The 17,816-nt window shown below is 52.5% G+C and overlaps 7 protein-coding genes across 7 annotated transcripts; 1 reads left to right on the top strand and 6 right to left on the bottom strand.

Annotated features, from left to right (window-relative positions):
- Window positions 1-192: 192 nt before the first annotated feature.
- On the bottom strand, window positions 193-1,248 carry An16g08040 (uncharacterized protein; the record flags this gene model as incomplete). Its single annotated transcript, XM_001398065.1, has 6 exons — window positions 193-250; window positions 320-543; window positions 595-808; window positions 918-944; window positions 1,027-1,142; window positions 1,234-1,248. 6 exons carry the CDS (start codon window positions 1,246-1,248, stop codon window positions 193-195), a joined length of 654 nt encoding a protein of 217 aa, XP_001398102.1.
- A 584-nt stretch (window positions 1,249-1,832) lies between these two features.
- On the bottom strand, window positions 1,833-2,879 carry An16g08030 (uncharacterized protein; the record flags this gene model as incomplete). The annotated part of the gene is made up of 2 exons (XM_001398064.1): window positions 1,833-2,805; window positions 2,866-2,879. The coding sequence occupies 2 exons, from the start codon at window positions 2,877-2,879 to the stop codon at window positions 1,833-1,835; spliced, it is 987 nt and encodes a 328-aa protein (XP_001398101.1).
- A 427-nt stretch (window positions 2,880-3,306) lies between these two features.
- Window positions 3,307-6,734, bottom strand: An16g08020 (uncharacterized protein; the record flags this gene model as incomplete). The annotated part of the gene is given in 4 exon segments (XM_059745317.1): window positions 3,307-4,310; window positions 4,367-6,381; window positions 6,479-6,598; window positions 6,704-6,734. Coding segments are annotated over 4 exon segments (3,170 nt in total), but the record flags the coding sequence as incomplete, so codon positions are not given.
- A 1,324-nt stretch (window positions 6,735-8,058) lies between these two features.
- Window positions 8,059-9,275, bottom strand: An16g08010 (uncharacterized protein; the record flags this gene model as incomplete). The annotated part of the gene is made up of 4 exons (XM_001398062.3): window positions 8,059-8,157; window positions 8,209-8,628; window positions 8,676-9,049; window positions 9,161-9,275. 4 exons carry the CDS (start codon window positions 9,273-9,275, stop codon window positions 8,059-8,061), a joined length of 1,008 nt encoding a protein of 335 aa, XP_001398099.1.
- Window positions 9,276-9,797: 522 nt separating this feature from the next.
- On the top strand, window positions 9,798-10,776 carry An16g08000 (uncharacterized protein; the record flags this gene model as incomplete). Its single annotated transcript, XM_001398061.1, has 2 exons — window positions 9,798-9,873; window positions 9,965-10,776. The coding sequence occupies 2 exons, from the start codon at window positions 9,798-9,800 to the stop codon at window positions 10,774-10,776; spliced, it is 888 nt and encodes a 295-aa protein (XP_001398098.1).
- A 1,733-nt stretch (window positions 10,777-12,509) lies between these two features.
- An16g07990 (uncharacterized protein) lies at window positions 12,510-14,607 on the bottom strand (the record flags this gene model as incomplete). Its single annotated transcript, XM_001398060.1, has 2 exons — window positions 12,510-13,035; window positions 13,091-14,607. 2 exons carry the CDS (start codon window positions 14,605-14,607, stop codon window positions 12,510-12,512), a joined length of 2,043 nt encoding a protein of 680 aa, XP_001398097.1.
- Window positions 14,608-15,677: 1,070 nt separating this feature from the next.
- Window positions 15,678-16,922, bottom strand: An16g07980 (uncharacterized protein; the record flags this gene model as incomplete). Its single annotated transcript, XM_001398059.3, has 1 exon — window positions 15,678-16,922. One exon carries the CDS (start codon window positions 16,920-16,922, stop codon window positions 15,678-15,680), a length of 1,245 nt encoding a protein of 414 aa, XP_001398096.1.
- Window positions 16,923-17,816: the final 894 nt, after the last annotated feature.

The raw sequence follows: 17,816 nt of genomic DNA, 5'->3' as shown, positions 1-17,816 counted from the left end.
ACCAACTCCCTATCCGCCAGCGGGAGGGCTCGAGTTTCTGAGAAGAATACCCTAAGCATAAACATGAAAAGAAAAAACAATGCCAACCTTGACACCAATCTATACGCCCCGTGAACGTGACAACCCAATGAGCATATAACAAACCAAGAATAACAACCAAAGTGCTTAGCCCAGATACACTCCTCACCACCTCTATTTGTTGTGTATCAAGAAATTGCGGAACGAATCCCAATGATCGGAGTCGGCGTATCTGTAAGAGTTAGCATATGCCCACTTAACTAGCCTATCGCAAGGCCTATGGAGAATGAACAGAACGTACATATACACCATACTGCTCCTCAAACTCGACATCAATGTATCCGGGTGCCACCGGAAAATATACATGACAAAGGCCCATGTCAAACTGGCAAATACCGGCCAGGCATTACTCTCCATCTTGGATCTCGCATCCGGAGTAATCGACGACGAGAGTGGGTGCATGTTGGGCCGAACGGCCAGTTTGGCCATTGCGAGCATAACGCGCGCGAAGACGTAGATGACGATCTAGACTCCCATTAATTTTTGATTATCTCCCAGACTCCATGGGAAACCTACCTGCTGCGTAATGCTCGTCTTGTGTCTTCCAAAGACCACGTATCCTCCTACTAACCCAGCCATGAAACTATCATATCTGCCTTCCTTTCCGCCAGTGGTGGGATTAACGTTGCGGAGTGCGAGCATGACGCCCTTCCAGATGAGTGCGAAGGTAGCTAGGTTTCGAGCGTGTTGACGGGTGGCTTTTAGAACGAGTTTAACTTTCTCCCGAATCCTGGAAGGATAGACATCGTTGCTGTTAGCTTACGTGGTTTTGCCCGGTGTTGACTGGGAGGTATATACATGGAGAGGGGAGAGAGGGAAAGAGGAATGCGGGCACTCACGTTCCGGATCGGAAGAGGAAGATCATTCTGCACAGCAAGCACATACTGATTAGCTTTGACCTATATAACCTGCTATAAGAACAAGGGTAATATAGTATGATATGCATACACTAAAGCATGCGGAAACCGCACTTTGGCGCCGTAGACGGCGCCATTGCGCACACCTTTGACGAGAGCTAAGAGGGGCGCAAGATCGGGGTTTGTGACTAGCGAGTCAAGACGGGACTGTATTGCGGTCAGTATCATGATTATCTCAGGCTGGTATTAAGCTTCAAAGTCTGGCTGCGTTGGAATGAACCACCGGCTTCATACTCACCATTAGAGCATCCATCTTGTTCTTTCTTGTGATCGTCGGACCTCGGCACGGATCCGGTGAGTGAGCGCGGAGGGTGATGAGGGAGATTATTTCACGTCCGGAGAGCTTCCAAGAGCAGAGAGAGTATGCAGCAGCAGTCGCCGGGAGCACTGCTTGCTTGCTTCATAAGGGAGGGAGTGGCAGGGGAGCATGGCAAGTAATGATGGTGGGGGGAAGGAAAGGAAAGTCGGCATTTAAGGAAGGGAAGCAGATCCGCGACGAGCTCCAAAGATCCTCGGCATGTGAGAGCCGAACGTCATGTCACGTGGACACAACAGAATACCTTGTTTCTTCTATATAGGATAAACAATATAGTAGCTGAGTTACAATGATGAAGATATGTTGATCATATATTGAAGAATAACAACTTTTTGCATGTCTAAAACATCATCACATATCAACAATACCGGTCCGAGCGAGCTGCTTTGACCTCAGTCAAGAGAGAAATCCAAACCCCCGGAACGCCGATAGAGAGGTAGACTATAGTAGATAGTAGATAGACAATAGTAGACGACAGTATGCGCATCAAAGAAATGAATAAACTGTAGTGATCAAGCACATCAGGCCGTCTTCGTCCGCTTGCGTCCCTCATCCTCCGAAATCTCATCCACATCCATCATATCGGCATCACCCTCCTCATCATCCGACTCGACACCAGCACGACGCTTCAGACCCTTCATCTTGCGAGTCTGCAGACCGCTAAGATCCTGCTTACCCAGATGCACGCGACCGATCTTATCACCGATCGAATCCAGCCCAATGTTCTTCTTAAGCTTGATCTCCTCGTTCGGCCTCTTACCCTGCTTCATCGCCTCCTTCATGACCTCCCTCGGCGCCTCCTGCAAACGTCCGACCTTGAAGTCAAACTTAGGACCAATCTCATCCAACTCCACACGGGGCAACTTATGCCCACTGCGCTTCGTCCGCAACTTATACCACCGAAGGTGCACAACAGGCGCCAACCCCTCCGTGGCCTCCTCCGCTCCGACCATCAACACGTACTGCAACCCCTCAACATCAATCTTGTCACTCGTCTCTCCCTTGAACATATCCACAAACATGCTCTTCAGCATAACATGCGCCGTCGACGTCTCATCATCCCACGCACTGCCCGAGAACAACAACATCGGCCGCATGCCGATACCAATCTGCAGGCTCTCCAATCCAGCGGTCTGATCCTGATTCGGCAACAACAACAGCTCACACATATCGAGGATCTTGGAGTTGAACACGCGAGCCAGCGTCACGCAGTTAGGGCGCTTCTTGTTGCTGCTTCCGAACACAACCATACCGCACTCGTTCTTGTCGGCCAGAAACTCCAGGCTCTCAACGCTCTCGAACGGGTGGATGTTGGCATTCTTCTTGTGGAATAGAACCGAGTTAGGCCGAGTCAACGAGTGGAAGGTCTTCAGCACCGTGTGCAGCGGTTGAGGGCATTTCGATCCGTGAAGGAGAAGAGTCCGTTTCGGGGGCTCGATTAGTTGCGGCTCTTTGGCTTTGAGGATGCGCGCGGTGCGCGCGTTCTTGGGTTTTCTATTTGAATACTTTCATTAGCCGCATCCATTATAGCAGTAGAGCATGATATCGACGTACACTTCTCGGAGCATCTTGGCGGATGGGAAGAGATTGGGGCAGTGGAGGAGATTGAGAAATGCTGGAGTTCGCTGCGGAAAATGAAAAAAGGCGGAGCAAAAACTTTTGGCGGATGGGGCTTGGCGTCGCTTATCGATAAGCTTATTGTCTCCACGCCAACATCAATGCTCCTGCCACTGAGGACGCTTCTATTTCTATCTTACATACTGATACTTTCGATTTCATGGTTAAGGAATTACATGTGTGCTCCCTAAGAGAAAGCTGTGTGACATAACTATCCGTCACTCATGGGACACATTTAATCTGATCACGTGCGATCACCACAACACATACAACATCCATCGAAATGAACAAAAAGAAAAGAAAACTGTAAAATTGGTGTCTAAATCCAATTGTATGTGTATCACTAATATCTACTCCAAGCCCATCTACTCAGAGCATTTACTCCAACCGCAACTTCTCAAACTCGCGGATCTGCTCCTCCAATCGAGCGGCCTCGCTCTCGGCATCGCGGAGCTTCTTCTGTTCGGCCTCGCGAACCTCGGGCTTGGCCTTCTCCCATCCAGCGCCGCTGATCAGTTTCTGCTGGCGGCCAACAACCTCGCGCGCCTTCTCGAGACTGGCCTTGGCCTTGTGCTCCTGCTCAAGCGCCACCTCCTTAGACACGCGAAGGTAGACGGCCGCCTGGGAGCTGACGGGGGCCACAACGCAGCCCGACGGAGGAACGGTGTTCTCCGGGCCGAGCACGCTGAGTTCACCCAGGTTCTTGCCACCAAGCGACTTGATGCTGGTGAGCTCGTCGGCGATCGTCTTGTGGCTGGTGGCGTCGTAGGTCTGGATGACGACATCGGCCTTGGTCTTGATCTCATACTGGGCCATGATGGACCGAACAGCCTTGGAGGTGTTGAGGATCAGCTCGTAGGCAGTCTCAGCCTCGACGTCGTCGAACTCAGGAGTGTACTCGGGGTACTTGGCCTTCATGATCGAGATCGTGGCATCGCCCTCGCGGCGGGGCAGACGCTGCCAGAGGTGCTCGGTGACGAAGGGCATCATGGGGTGTATGAGGGTCAGAGCACCCTCCAGAGCGGTGTAGAGGGTCTGCTTGGCAGACTCCTGCACCTCAGCGGGGACATCATCTGCCAGGAGGAACTTGGAGTTCTCGATGAAGACGTCACAGAGCTGGCTGTACCAGTACTGGTAGACGATCTGAGCAGACTGGGAGAATTCGCGCTGCTCCAGAGTCTCGTTCATTTCCTTAGCAGCCTGGTTGAACTTGTGCAGAATCCAGCGCTCAGACAGAGACTCCTTGCCGGTCTTGGTAGGGGCAGCCTTGGGCTTGAAGTTGTCGCCCAACTTGCCAAGCACGAACTTGGTGGCCTGGTAGATCTTGTTACAGAAACGGCGGTAACCGTGGATGACCTGGATATCGAACGCAATATCACCACCTAAATAAGAATTGTTAGCAAGATTTCCTCTGCGTAAGATATACTGAAAGACGTACCGCCAGTAGTGTAAGAAACCAGGGCGAAGCGCAGAGCATCAGCACCACACTCGGGGATACCCTTGGGGAAAGCCTTCTTCTGGTATCTGGTAGCAGTAGCAACCTCCTTCTCGGCGAGGTTACCGGTGAGCAGCTTGGCGTGGAGCTCCTGGAGTCTGGATACCCTCCATGACATCCAGGAGGGTCAACGACGTTACCCAAAGACTTGGACATCTTACGGCCCTCGGAATCACGGATCAGAGAGTGGCAGTACACCTCCCGGAAGGGGACCTGGCCGGTCATCTTAATACCAAGCATGATCATTCTGGCAACCCAGAAGAACAGAATATCCCAGCCAGTCTCCAAAACGGAAGTAGGGTACAGGTTCTCCAGATCGTGGGTCTTGTTGGGCCAGCCCAGGGTCGAGAACGGCCACAGTCCAGAAGAGAACCAGGTATCAAGGACATCAGGATCCCGGACCAAGTCGAATTTCTTGCCAGGGAACTTGGCCTCAGCCTTCTCGCGGGCAGCCTCTTCGGTGCGGCCAGTGACCCAGCGCTCACCATCGCTGTCATCGTTCTCCTCTCCCTCAATCTTGATAAAGTAGGCGGGAGCCTGGTGACCCCACCACAGCTGACGAGACAGACACCAATCGTTGATGTTGGTCATCCAGCGGTAGTAGCTCTTCTCAGCAGACTCGGGCTTGATGACGATCTCGCCCTTCTCAACGGCCTCAAGGGCCGGCTTGGCGAGACTCTCCATCTTCATCCACCACTGGGGCTTGAGGATGGGTTCGATAACATCGTTGGACTTGGCGCAGCGAGGGATCTTCATGGGGTTGTTCTCCCACTTGACATAGAGACCCTTCTCCTTCAGCATCTCGATGACCTTATAACGGGCATCGAAGCGCTTCATGCCAGCGAAGGGACCACCCTTGCTGTTGAAGGTACCGTCGTCGTTTAGCACGGAGATGAACTCGAGGTTGTGGGCCTTTCCACGGTTGAAATCGTTGAAGTCGTGGGCCGGGGTGATCTTGACGGCACCGGTACCGAACTCGGGGTCGACGTCCTTGTCGGCAACAATAGGCATCAAGCGGTCGACGAAGGGGTGGCGAGCCTTCTTGCCGACCAAGTGGGCGTAGCGCTTGTCGTCGGGGTGGACAGCAATACCACTGTCACCAATCATGGTCTCGGGACGAGTGGTGGCGATCTCGATACGCTCGGTCTTACCATCGACATCGACCTCATAGCAGAAGTGAGTCAAGACACCGAACTCGATCTTCTTGTCGTAGCCCGGCACGTCGAGGAGAGTGCGGCCCTCAACCTCCTTGTTCTCGACTTCAAGGTTGGACAGAGAGGTGTTTAAAGCCACACACCAGTTGACCAGGCGGTTGGCACGGTAGATGATGCCCTCCTCGTGAAGGCGAACGAAAGTCTCCGTGACGGCGGCGGACAGGTTGGGGTCCATGGTGAACGCCTCGCGGGTCCAGTCGAAGGAACCACCGACTCTGCGAAGGGCGTTCTTAATGTTGGCATGGTATTCCTTCTTCCAATCCCACACGCGCTCGAGGAAAGCCTCACGACCCAGGTCGTGACGGGTCTTCTTCTCCAACTTCCACAGCATCTTCTCGACGACACTCTGGGTGGAGATACCGGCGTGGTCCATACCCGGCAGCCACAGGGTGGTCTTGCCCTTCATGCGCTGCCAGCGGATCATGGTGTCTTGGAGGGCGTTGGTAAGAGCGTGACCCATGTGCAGGGCACCAGTCACATTGGGAGGAGGGATAGGAATGACGAAGTAACCTTCGGGCTTGACCTTGTTGTCCGAGCCGAACTCGGGCTGGAACAGGCCGCGCTCCTCCCACCATTCGTAACGGCCAGCCTCGATAACCTTGGGGTCGTACGCATCAGTGGTCTTCTCCTTCTCAACCTTAGGCTTCTTCTCGGCCTTGGGGGCGGCGGTCTTCGCAGCAGCGGCCTTGGCCTGCTTCTCGGCGAACTTCTTCGCCTTCTCAGCCTTGCGGCGTTCACGCTCCACTATAGATAACCAGCGAGTTGTCAGAATGTTGTTGCACCAGGATGTCAGGCGTTGACAGGACAGTCTGGTCCTATGGTCCGGAGGTTCGTTACATACGTTCCTTCTCGCTCTTCACCTTCTGGCCCTCGGCGGGCTGAGCGGCAGCATTGGCATCCTGGTTCCGCAACTGGTCGTCGGCCTGGGGAGGGACGTCGACGGGAGCTTTGGGCTCACCAGCTAAAGTAAGCAGCAGGGTGGTCAGTCAGTCGGTCACATTGAGCTCCGCGGGGGTGGGAGGGAACGATAAGAGGGGTGGAAGTTGGAAGGCGACGAAGAACGTACTCGGGTTTTGGGGAGCAGAGGGCTGGGCCATTCTGGAAAATGGACGATATAGAGGAAGGGGAGGAGGGAATCTCCAAGGCGCCGATCGCGCCACGAACCGACGGATAAGTATCTTGACCACCGGTGACTCAAACGGCGATAGAGAGAGCAGGAGGGGGAGGGGTTGGGTCGTTGTGCGAATGCGGGCAATTAAATTTCCTGGCGCAGAGCAAAAGATCGGAACGAATCAGAGCATCCGGGTGCGGGGCCTGAGGTCTCTGTTTTCCCCAAACAGTGGAGACCACAGTCTGCCTTAAGTTGGTACTAAAGTAACTGCTTGTAGTCCCTTATGCACAGTGACAGATGTCAGGTTCTGACAGGAACTAGCCTCGGTTTTTATGTCGGACAGCGATTGGGGATTCTCAATGTCTTTTTTTTTTGACTCATCTGCTTAACTCCGCGGATGAAATCCTGCACGCCCTGCGCCGGTCTGAGTCAATGCTCTGGTCACGTGATGTCATGGCCGGACCGTCCACTACTTATACTATATCAGACAAGAACATTACCAGGATGGACTACGTATTTTCCCCAGTGACATCGTATAGTGCCTTTGGTAGAGCCTGTGCATACGTAGTCTAGTCTGTCGAAAGGCATCTTTGCTCTATGTAGCCTCCAGCACTCCTCGACCAGGCCGGCCTTCCAAGTGCCGGCCTAGTCCAACAACACCACCCATGGGGAGAAGTTAAAATCAGAATCAGATGAGCACCAAAGATAAACTAGTCCTCACGCCGGTGTCAATGACGCATCAAACTGAAATTGGCATGCAGATTATGGGAGGAAACGCCAGTAAAATGGCAAAACGCGATAGATTGAAATGCAACGCAGACACATGTAAAACGAGATCCCATCAACACCAGACCAACTAGTCACGCGGAACAACGGAAACGAGAAAGGCGCAGAGTATGGGGAAAAGGTTATATGGTTACGCAGGTTCAAACAGGGGAGCGAAAATCCTTCCCACTCTAAACACCGTCTCATAGATTCCACTCACGGGGGTATGCCAAGAGGATTGAGTCGAGATATATTAGGCGTATGTCATCTGTCATCATCGTCGTCTCCGTATGCCATAACTCATCGCACCCGTGGCGCTTTCATTCATGCCACGACAAACTTCCCCCCAGCCCTTGCGGCACAATGTTTTGTGATGTTTTTATAGTATTAGATCCAGCATCCCATTCCAGACACAGACTAACTCAACATCCGAATCAAATCTCGTTATCACATCGGAGAACGACACTGGAAAGAAAAATGGCTCGCTACAGCGAGGATCCAGATGTAGGGGTATGATAATAGTCCTACCAGCACACCGTTCATCTCTAAGCGGTGGTGGTGTTGTTCCGGGCAGCCTGGGCCTCGGCCGCCCGCACGGGGGCGAAGTACGGATGAGCCATGGCCTCCTGGGCAGTAAGGCGTTCCTGGAATACGTCAGCAGGTGGGCTCTCCACAAACAGAGGGATGTCTCATACAGCATGGTCATAACGGAGAAGTTTGTCCAAAAAGTCAATCGCTTCATCGCTAACGAAGCGCTGGTTCTCGGCATTTACAAACGAGAGCCAAGGCTTCCGGGGAAAGCGGGAGAGAATCTCATCATATTGAGGGTCGAGCTCGATCTCATACTTGTCCAGGTACTCGAACAGCTCCTCGGTACCGAGCACCTTGGCGATCTTGACCAACTGGTCGGAGTTGCTGTTACCGTGGAAGAAGGGCTCTTTGCGGAAGATCATGGAAGCAAACATAGCTCCCAGGGACCACATATCCAGAGAGTAGTCGTATTCTTGGAAATCAACAAGAAGCTCGGGACCCTTGAAGTAACGAGAGGCGACGCGGACGTTGTATTCCGTGCCCTTGTGGTAGAATTCGGCAAGACCCCAGTCGATAAGGCGGAGCTATCTCCATCAGCAGAGGCCAGCATAACTTTGGAGCGGAGACCTACCTTGCGCTTCTCATGATCAATCATGACATTGTGAGGCTTCACATCCCGATGCATGATGCCCTTGCTGTGGCAGAAATCCAGGGCCTTCAGAAGCTCGAAAACGTAGAAACGGACATCATAGTCGGAAAACCGCGGGTAGAGAGTCCGGAAATCCGTGTTGTTGACATATTCGAACACCAAGCTTGGCGTCTTGCTCTGGCTGTCGCGAACCACGTCCAGCAAGGCGACCACGTTGGGGCCACCCGCCAGATTCTGAAGGATCTTGATCTCGCGCTTAATCTTCTTCTTCTTGACCGGCTTGAGTACCTTGATAACGCATTTCTGGTAGTTGACAACGTTGATACCCTCGAACACTTCGGAGTACTTTCCGCGGCCTGTTCCAAATGGTGGTTAGCACACAGAACGTAGACGATTCATTCGCCGTGCGGCCGGGACGACGTTTTGAATGTTTGCGGGTAGATGACGGCCGGTCGTATTGGCCTTACCGATCTTGCGGACCACCTCGTAATTCTCCAGAACACCCCAGGAGATGTTCACACTGTCATAGTCCCAGTAGGACCGGGGCATATGTTCGTTGACATCGGCATAGACGCGCGCCATGTTGATGGCGGCTGGCAGGCAGAATCGGGGTCAGCCCACAATGAAACGTATATCGATGATAAAAAGCGGCGGGGTAGGGAAGGGCGGCGAGCGAAAAGGCGTCGTCGCGAGGGAAGGATTGCGATGGAGGGGACAGACAACAGCAGCTGCGAGGCCAAGAATGGTGGGGGCCTGTGTCAAGAAGGCAGCCGTGCTATCGTCCGAAGCCAGCGATTGGGGAGGGAGGAGGGAGGGAAGAGGTGAAGGCGAGTATAACTAGACTGACTGTCTTTGGGGATGGAGATCAGAATGGCTTAGGCTAGTAAGAGCGTTTCGCTCCGCCTTTGCGGTCACGGGATCCGTTCGTTGAAGGCTAGATCACCTGCCGGCCCGGAATATCCTGCATTCCCGGGCGATTTCTCGATTGCCGTTCTCGGACAGTTCTTTTGCACGCGATCGCTTCCTTTGCTTCTGCTGGCTATCTCCAACATACTTTCGGGCGCATTCGGGCTTTTTAAGCTCGTCGCAAAAACACCCAGAATCATGTTCTATGATCTCAACCTGCCCTATGCCTCGGACGATCCCGAGATTTCCAATACCTTAAGTTTTCTTGCAGAACGTGCGTCATGTTTCTCCCCTCGGCACAAGACCCGATCACCGAGCGGTCCCTCCCCCTTCACGGCCACATGAAGCGCTGACCTGACAACCAGTTGGTTACACCACCGTTGCTCTATCCCAGTCCATTAGTGGAAAACTTCCTTCAAACCCTACTCCCCCGCCTGCACCAAAGAATGTTCCCAAGGGCCTGACGCTCCTAACTCGCCTGAACCTGACCCTCTCCGACCCCGCGCAGAACCAGCGACTTGCCAGCCTGACTCAGGTTTATGATCTCGTCGCAATAAGGCCTACCAATGAAAAGGCGCTTTTGAACGCATGCACCAATCTCGAGTGTGATATCATTTCCCTGGATTTCTCCATACGCCTGCCCTTTCACTTCAAATTCAAGATGGTGTCCGCTGCTATATCACGTGGGGTTCGGTTTGAGATCTGCTATGGACCAGGGATCACAGGGAGCGGAATTGATGCTCGCCGCAACCTAATCGGGAATGCGATATCGTTAATACGAGCCACGCGCGGCCGGGGGATCATCATATCGAGCGAGGCGCAGCGAGCCCTGGCTGTTCGGGCACCATGGGATGTGATCAACCTGGCGTGCGTTTGGGGTCTTTCGCAGGAGCGTGGCAAAGAGGCAATCTGCGAGGAAGCCCGGAAGGTGACCGCCTTGGCCAAGCTGAAGCGGACCAGTTGGCGAGGAATCATCGATATTGTGGAAGGGGGAGAAGCTAAGACGAAAGCGGACGGACCGGCGCAGAAAAAGTCCCAGGAGGCCACGGGTGACAACTTGAAGAGGAAAGCATCAGTGGGGTCGGAGCCAACAGGCGAAGAGGCGGAGAAACCGCTTTCCAAGCGCGAAATGAAGCGCCGGGCCAAGAAGGCTCGGTTGGAGTCTGCCGGAGCTTGAGCGAGTTCAGCTGAGGGAACCTTATGTGCTACAGCGGAGCAAGGGCGCGCTTGTCGGTTGCTCGGATTGCTCGCGGATCCACATTCCTCGCCTATCGTCTGCAGGCTGACTCTAGGAGCCTTGTGCCGGTCAGGCTGTCAGCTTGCTGGTGCGACTGACAGTAGACAAATGACGAAATGAATCCCAAGAGAGCTAGCTGCAAGAGTCCAGGACCTCGGATATCATCGAAGTCACATGGACTTTTGACAGGAACAGACTCCTGACATCTGGCATCACCACAGCGCTTGAATCCATGGAGTGCACTTGTGTGCTCGAAGATTCAATACCGGTGTGATTAGCCGCAGCTAGCCTTACCATTAGACTTTAGGCATATTAAAGTCGCCCATGTAACGAATCAACGCTAATCAAATGACAAATTACCGCGTCCGTGAATATACATAGCGTCATTCTTTTAGATTAGGCACTCATTGTGCTTTCCATATATACTAGACTGCATCGGACTTCGATTCGAGAATCAATGTTCATATACCCGTAGCACTACATGAATCTTCACCTGTTATCATATATATACTTACAACAACTAAACCACTGACACAGCGGGATTCATTCCGCCGCTCTACTACCTGAAAACTACAATCTGCTATCTTACTCCCCGAACTACTGATAATAAATACAACTTAAGTTATCGCCAATAAAACCCCTAAGCATGGGAGAGTATAGCGCGAATATTAAAGTAAGTTTTGTTTTTGTAGTAGCTAGTAGTATATACTACTACTACTACTACTACTTTTACCACCCACCTCCATTTCAATCAATTAATCTATCTAGCAAGAACAACTTGAAGATACTTGTGATCACCTGGTACTATCACTACCGTTTATTTACCACCATAAGAAGACTACTGAGTACGACTTGTGAAGTCTGATATCGAACAACTTTGGCTGAGGGGGTATTCAGATACCACTATTTGTTGAGGTAAAAGGATTACTACTAATGCTACTGAATTGTATTCTATTCCATCTACAAGAATAAAATGCATCATGAGGTAGAACTTTAGGTGCTACTAGATATATATATCAGGTAATGACTATTTCTTAAGCAGCGACTAACAACTACTACTAACTATATTTCTTTCTTTTAGGCAATACTGGCAGTATAGATTAAACAACCCAAGTACTACCAACCACATAACTGTTCTTATAAGTTCGATGTGTATACTAGGGTTCAGAGTAGGCAATCATATACCCTGTTGATTATCCCTACTTACACAGAAAATCAACTACTGCACAAATATCTAATAAGCGGGCAAAAGAAGATAATAAAGGAATATGTTGCACATTGAATATTTATTGAATTATTTAATAAACCCCCTCATCATCCCCCCAACACTTAGTCCAGTCCAGTACCTAACTCAACCTAGGAAATCATATACACTCAGACAAGCGTCCATCCCCATCCTCACCATCCAAATCTCAACAGGTTCTGAACTAACTGGAAAAGAATCATATCTCATCATCACATGCAATGCATATCATCAATACAAAACCACCAGCACCAGGGTATGACAACGAACTCAAAAGCAAGAAGAACAAGGACAAGGGAAAACAAAGCCTTGTCTCCGAAACTCCACGCAAACCCAACTCGACCAAAGCAAAGCAAGCCAGAATCGACAACCCATCACACACAAGATGTATCGCAGAAAATTATTCAATGCATTTAAGGCGAGAGTGAAATCAAGACGACGGCGCCGATGCTGTCCCGTCCAATTCAACCAGAACTCGGAGATCACCATCCATCCAGTCTACATTACTAGCTGAGACTAGGGCCATTGCCCATTCGTTGTCATTTTGCACCGGGGCCAGTCCATCTGGTAGCCAGACCTTGAATTTCCAGGGAAGTTGAGAGACCCAGTCCATGTTTACTTCGGATGGGAGACCTGGCAGTTGGCCGGCAAATTTGCGGGAGATGAGTTGCTTGAGGGTTTCAAGATCGGTGCATTGGTTTCCGGGAATGTCGAAACGGGGATGCGTGCGTTTTCCGTCCTGTAGGATGTTGATTCGGAGTGAAACGTTGGTTGGAGGAGACGGAGAAGAGCCGGTGTTTCCGGAGACAGCGCTGGGGAGAGGCGGGAAATTGGGAGGAGGGAAGGGCTGAGGCTGGGGCACTGGTGCCTGGCTGTGGGGGGATTGATGGACACTGTGCTGTGTCGCTAGGCTGTCTCGGATGATTCGGGAGATGTCACGGGTGATGCTGCTGGCACTATCGGGTTGTTAGTGATATACACAAATTGTTGACTGTTATGTTGGGAACATACAATTCATTTCTGGCAGGACGGTCTGAATTCCCGCCAACACGCCAACGCAGGTCCGACGTGGCATCTGCATTCAAAATGCGATGCAAATTCTGATCCTCACATGGTGACGGACAGTCGTAGCCGCCGTTGTGAATGACCTGGAAGTGGCTATCAATGGCAGCGACCAGTCCACGCCAATCCGGCTGTTGGAGACCCGAGATGTACCACAGGTTGTCAAGTTCATAATTATGATTGTACAGGTCATACGACTTCGAGAACGAATCCCAGTCAGCCGAGTAACCATCCAGCAGGAGATCAGTCAGACCCAGATCCAACTGAGACCCGGTGCCGAGCTGCGGTTGTGGTGCCCCCAGCCCGGTCTGTGCGGAAGTATAATCGTCCGGAAGATGGTGGTGTGAATGCATGTGGAGTTGATCATCTGTCGGGGTGGTCGCGTTCAGGTTTTGCAGACTGTCCTCTGTCTTGCGTCTCCGTCGCTCTTCTGTGCCGCCACCTTTTCTAGTCTCCACTGCATACTGCCGCTGGCGCTCGTTTGTGACCATTCGGCGCAGCAAAGGAATAACCAAAGAGATGATCTTCTGCTGGTCCCGGGGCCAGATGTATGTCCTAGGCCCCATGCCCTCGTTGACCACGTTCTCTCCGAAGAAGCGCTCACCATGGCCTTCGACCTCAAGAAAGTGACGCACGCAGTTCCACAACCGCAACTTAACCATCTCGGTATCACCCTTTCCACGCTGACCGACACAATCGCGCCGTTCCGGATGGCGATCATCGAGCATATATGCCTTAGCCGCCGCCTGCAGATGCAAGAAGTTTTCCGGCGAAAGTTCCAGCGACGCAAATAACTTCGACATCGGCGGACGGGTGTACTTCTTGTTACTCGACGGTTGGCGGAACAAGGCTGCGGCGGAATGCAGACCCACAGCGCGAGCTTCGGAGAGAGACTGCGACGGCGCGACGCCGAGCCCCTCCCCACCATAGTGATGCGCATGCTGGTGATGTTGCTGCTGCTGCTGTTGGTGGTGAGGATGATGCGTGCCAGCGAGGCCGACGGCAGCTCCCGCAGTCAAGGCCGGATCCAGCGCATCCTCATTCCTCTTCCGTTTCTTCGTTGGCACCCTGGTCAACCCACCGGAGGGCTGGCCATGTTCACTCATAGAGGTAGACCCAGGTCCGCGCATCTGCCGCTGCGTCCCCATTCCAGCACCAAAACTTGCATCTGCAAAACTATCCTCATCGATGTGGGTATCCGGACCATACTCGAGGTGATGCTGGAGGCCCGCAGCCCCCGCCGCCGCAGCGACAGCGGCAGCAGCAGCCCAGTCAGAGACCTCTTGACCGGCAGCAGCTGTGGCTGCCTCCACTAAGCCAGCTAGCTGATTCTCACTGGGCGCATATCCGCTGTTTGCGAGGTGGGTGTTAGGGTCGACATTGGCGGAGGTGGTCGGGTTGGTCGAGAACTCGGCAGCCGAAGTGGACGGAGGGTGTTGATGGTTTGAATTAGAAGTCGATGCCATTTCAGTTCGGATCGCGTGAACGCGTGAAGCGAGGAGTCACTCCAAGGTACGTAAGCAAAGCGAGATTAAGAGAGCCACGCAGACAATAGAGCTATATCACAGAAGTGCCGCGCGGCGAAGCCGTCACAAACTCCGAAAGGCTACAAGCTCGATTAGTTGATCCTATGTGGCAACCAAGCGCCAAAACCTGTTTGACAGGACCTGAAGGCAAGGTAAACACTCCGAAACAGCGAGTCGTCAGCTCGTAGTTCGTGGACCGCGCTTTGGAGCGTCCGTCGCGTGCGGGTGAGCGTCGACGGTGCTTGTTGACAGTCTGCCAAACAACGCAGCTTCTAGGAAGGACACCCGGGGCTCCCGGGCAGGGAGGAAAACACGGTCGCCTGCGGCGAACGAGGCGCGTGAGTGAATAGCAAACCCACAGCTGTCAATAGGAGTCAACAAAGTCTCGCGCGAAAAGGCGAGGATGGCGATATAGTTTGTATAGATAGAACTGTTAAACCCGATGACGCTGTTTGGCTGGTTTGAAGGAGGAGCAGACAGTGCAAACTCTGCAGGGAAGACGCTGTTGCACATTGCCCAACCCAGTTAGCCGCGGTGGATCCGGATCACATGATTCATGCCTGGGTAGCCAGGCATCAATAGGACTGTCCACGCTGACAAGTAAAGGCAGTTAGTCTTCTAAGTACTCTTTAGGATGGCTACGATATCATATGCAGTGTCTATGATAGTTATATAAAAGCTTTTCATTATTCAATTTGGAGCCTGCCAAACTGTCCTAGCTGCAATGGATATCACAAGATCTGGCATAATCCCAGCACATCACCCAAGTACCGCAGGCCAAGAAAACATATCAAACACAATGGAAGAGAAAATTCGTATCTATACCAGGCATCACAGCATGCCACCTGAACCCCAGAAAGGCAAATATGAACACAAGAAGGTAAAGATGGTGGTATATAGTCCCTCGCGGCCAAGAACCGAGAGGTTATGAGGTGTTGGGGTTTGAACAAAGAAAATTAAAAAGGACAAACATCGTCAATAAATCCTAGGCGTCTCAATGGAGAGAACACTTAGAATCCATCACCCTCCTTCCAAGGTCTTCCAACTTCCCGGGCGCGTGCTTCAGGGTCCTTGCCACGTTCCGTAGCATTTACCACCAATTCATTGATCAGCAGCTCCTCCAGGTCGATTTGATCTGCGAGCGTCAGGTCCTCGCCTGGCTGCGGGAAACTCAGGTGGCTTTCTTCGCCCAGCGTCCCACTCATGCGGGTCAGCTCGATCATGTCGGCCCGAACGTTCCATCCCTTGAACTGCTCCTCGAGTTCAGACTTCTTCGCATGGTGGCCTCGGAATGCGTCGTACTCCTCTTCGCCACCGAAGCAGATGCCAAAGCCATCACAGTAACAGATGTGTTCCTTGATGCAGTAAACATTCTCTCCAGTGAAAACGACATGCCACAAGTACTCCCAAATTCGACCGGAAATGTAGTCACTGAGCTCCGTCCGAAGCATCCAGTCACGGAAATATACGAAGCGGGCTCTGGGAATGGCATGGATACGGTCACGCGACACGGCGAATTGAGCGCAGCAGGGTTGTGCCAGGACTTCCGGGATCGGGTCATCGGGGAAGATTTCTCCCCAGGCTCTGGCTAGCATAACCTCCTCTTGCTTCGTTTGATCCTCCACCAGCGTGCCAGGGTGCAGCCAGGCAGGACAACCGGGACTCCACGTGCATCGCAGATTCACGTAGCCCTGGCGGACTACCCAGGCGGGATTCAAACGGCGCAGAAGATCAGCTGCATCCCCGGCAAAGAGGTCATCATTATGCCAAGCGAACTGATGCGAATGCATGAAAGCGACGACGTCGGGAAGTTTGTCATAATGTTCGATGATGTAACTCAGGTAGACCATCACCTCGTGACCCTTATTCTTCGGAGGATGCAGAGGTGCTGATGGGTCATCAACCTCATAAATCGCCGTTTGCCACTCCGGAAGTTCAACCTCCATCCAGCTGGTATCTTCATCGGATGTCTTGGGCACCACGAGCGTCTTCGTGTATGTTAACCCAGAGGGCTTGGGGATGCCTGGGATGAAGTGTGGCTTGGGTGCATACGGCGTCCGAATCGCAGGCTCTTCGTGCACCCTGGTAACATTGAAGCGGACTGACGGCGATGGGGACGGAGTCGCGGCCAGTTCACCCAAACCGACGACCTGCGTCGCTTGTTCCCATTGTGACGAGAGGCTTCGGATGGCGAGGAGAATGAAAAGGATGAAGGCAAAGCCAAAAAGGGGCACAGCCCGGCGCGAGGAAATCATGGAAGATAGCGGGATATGTTGGTATGAAAAAGGAGACAAAATAACGATAGATGAACTGCGATTGGACGAAAGAGCTCAATCAGCGACGGCGCGAATGCGATGGAGGTTTTGTTCGAGATATGAAGCCAGGCATAAGGAGTCGCTCGCAAGGTCTAGCAGCATCTATGCCTAGCACAAAAGCAAGGAGAAATCACCTACCGTGAATCCAAACACTACAGAAGACAGAAAGAAGCCATGGAAGGATAGGAATTGGAGATATTGCACAGTCGGGAACAGTTGTCAAAATCCCCGCGAAACTCCAAGAACCGAAGGGCGAGATGCGCGGCCACAGCCAGTCGAAGGTTCCACGAGCCAAAGAGAGAGGGGCAGGGAGGAACGAGGGCCGTTCGTAGGGCGAATTGATGCGACTAGGGACTGGACGAGGAGAACAGATTGGTCGGACAAGCCAGCTAGAAGGAGGCATACGCAAAAAGATGGCGCAGGAGCGGGTGGGAGACGCGGGCGGCGGCGGAGCTGGCGTCAGCGCTGATGACGACGATCTTGGGCCCTGTCGAATGAGTCCAATTCCTGGTTCCCAGCGTGCAGAACGGTCGATAGTCAAGTATAGATACCAGATCGAGAGACCCAGATGTGATCCAGCACCGGAAACCAGCCTTTTCTGTCCCCAGTAGCGTTACCGGCCACCGGGTCTGGCTGGAACTCCTGCTTTTTTGCATCCCGGAGAAATTCACGCTTGTTCCCCACGGGCGCAGGTTGGATGTTGGCCCGCCATTATGATTGGAGGCTGGCTGTCGCTGCCCCTGGATCAGATTTTGCCTCCCCGAGACATTCTTGTGATCGATCCGATGCACGGTGCTTATAGCCTGAGTGTTAACTCAAAGGAAAAGTAGATGG

Source organism: Aspergillus niger (genome assembly GCF_000002855.4).
Source record: "Aspergillus niger supercontig An16".
In the NCBI taxonomy this organism is placed as follows: Eukaryota; Fungi; Ascomycota; class Eurotiomycetes; order Eurotiales; family Aspergillaceae; genus Aspergillus; species Aspergillus niger.
This window is presented reverse-complemented; position numbering and strand designations above follow the sequence as displayed.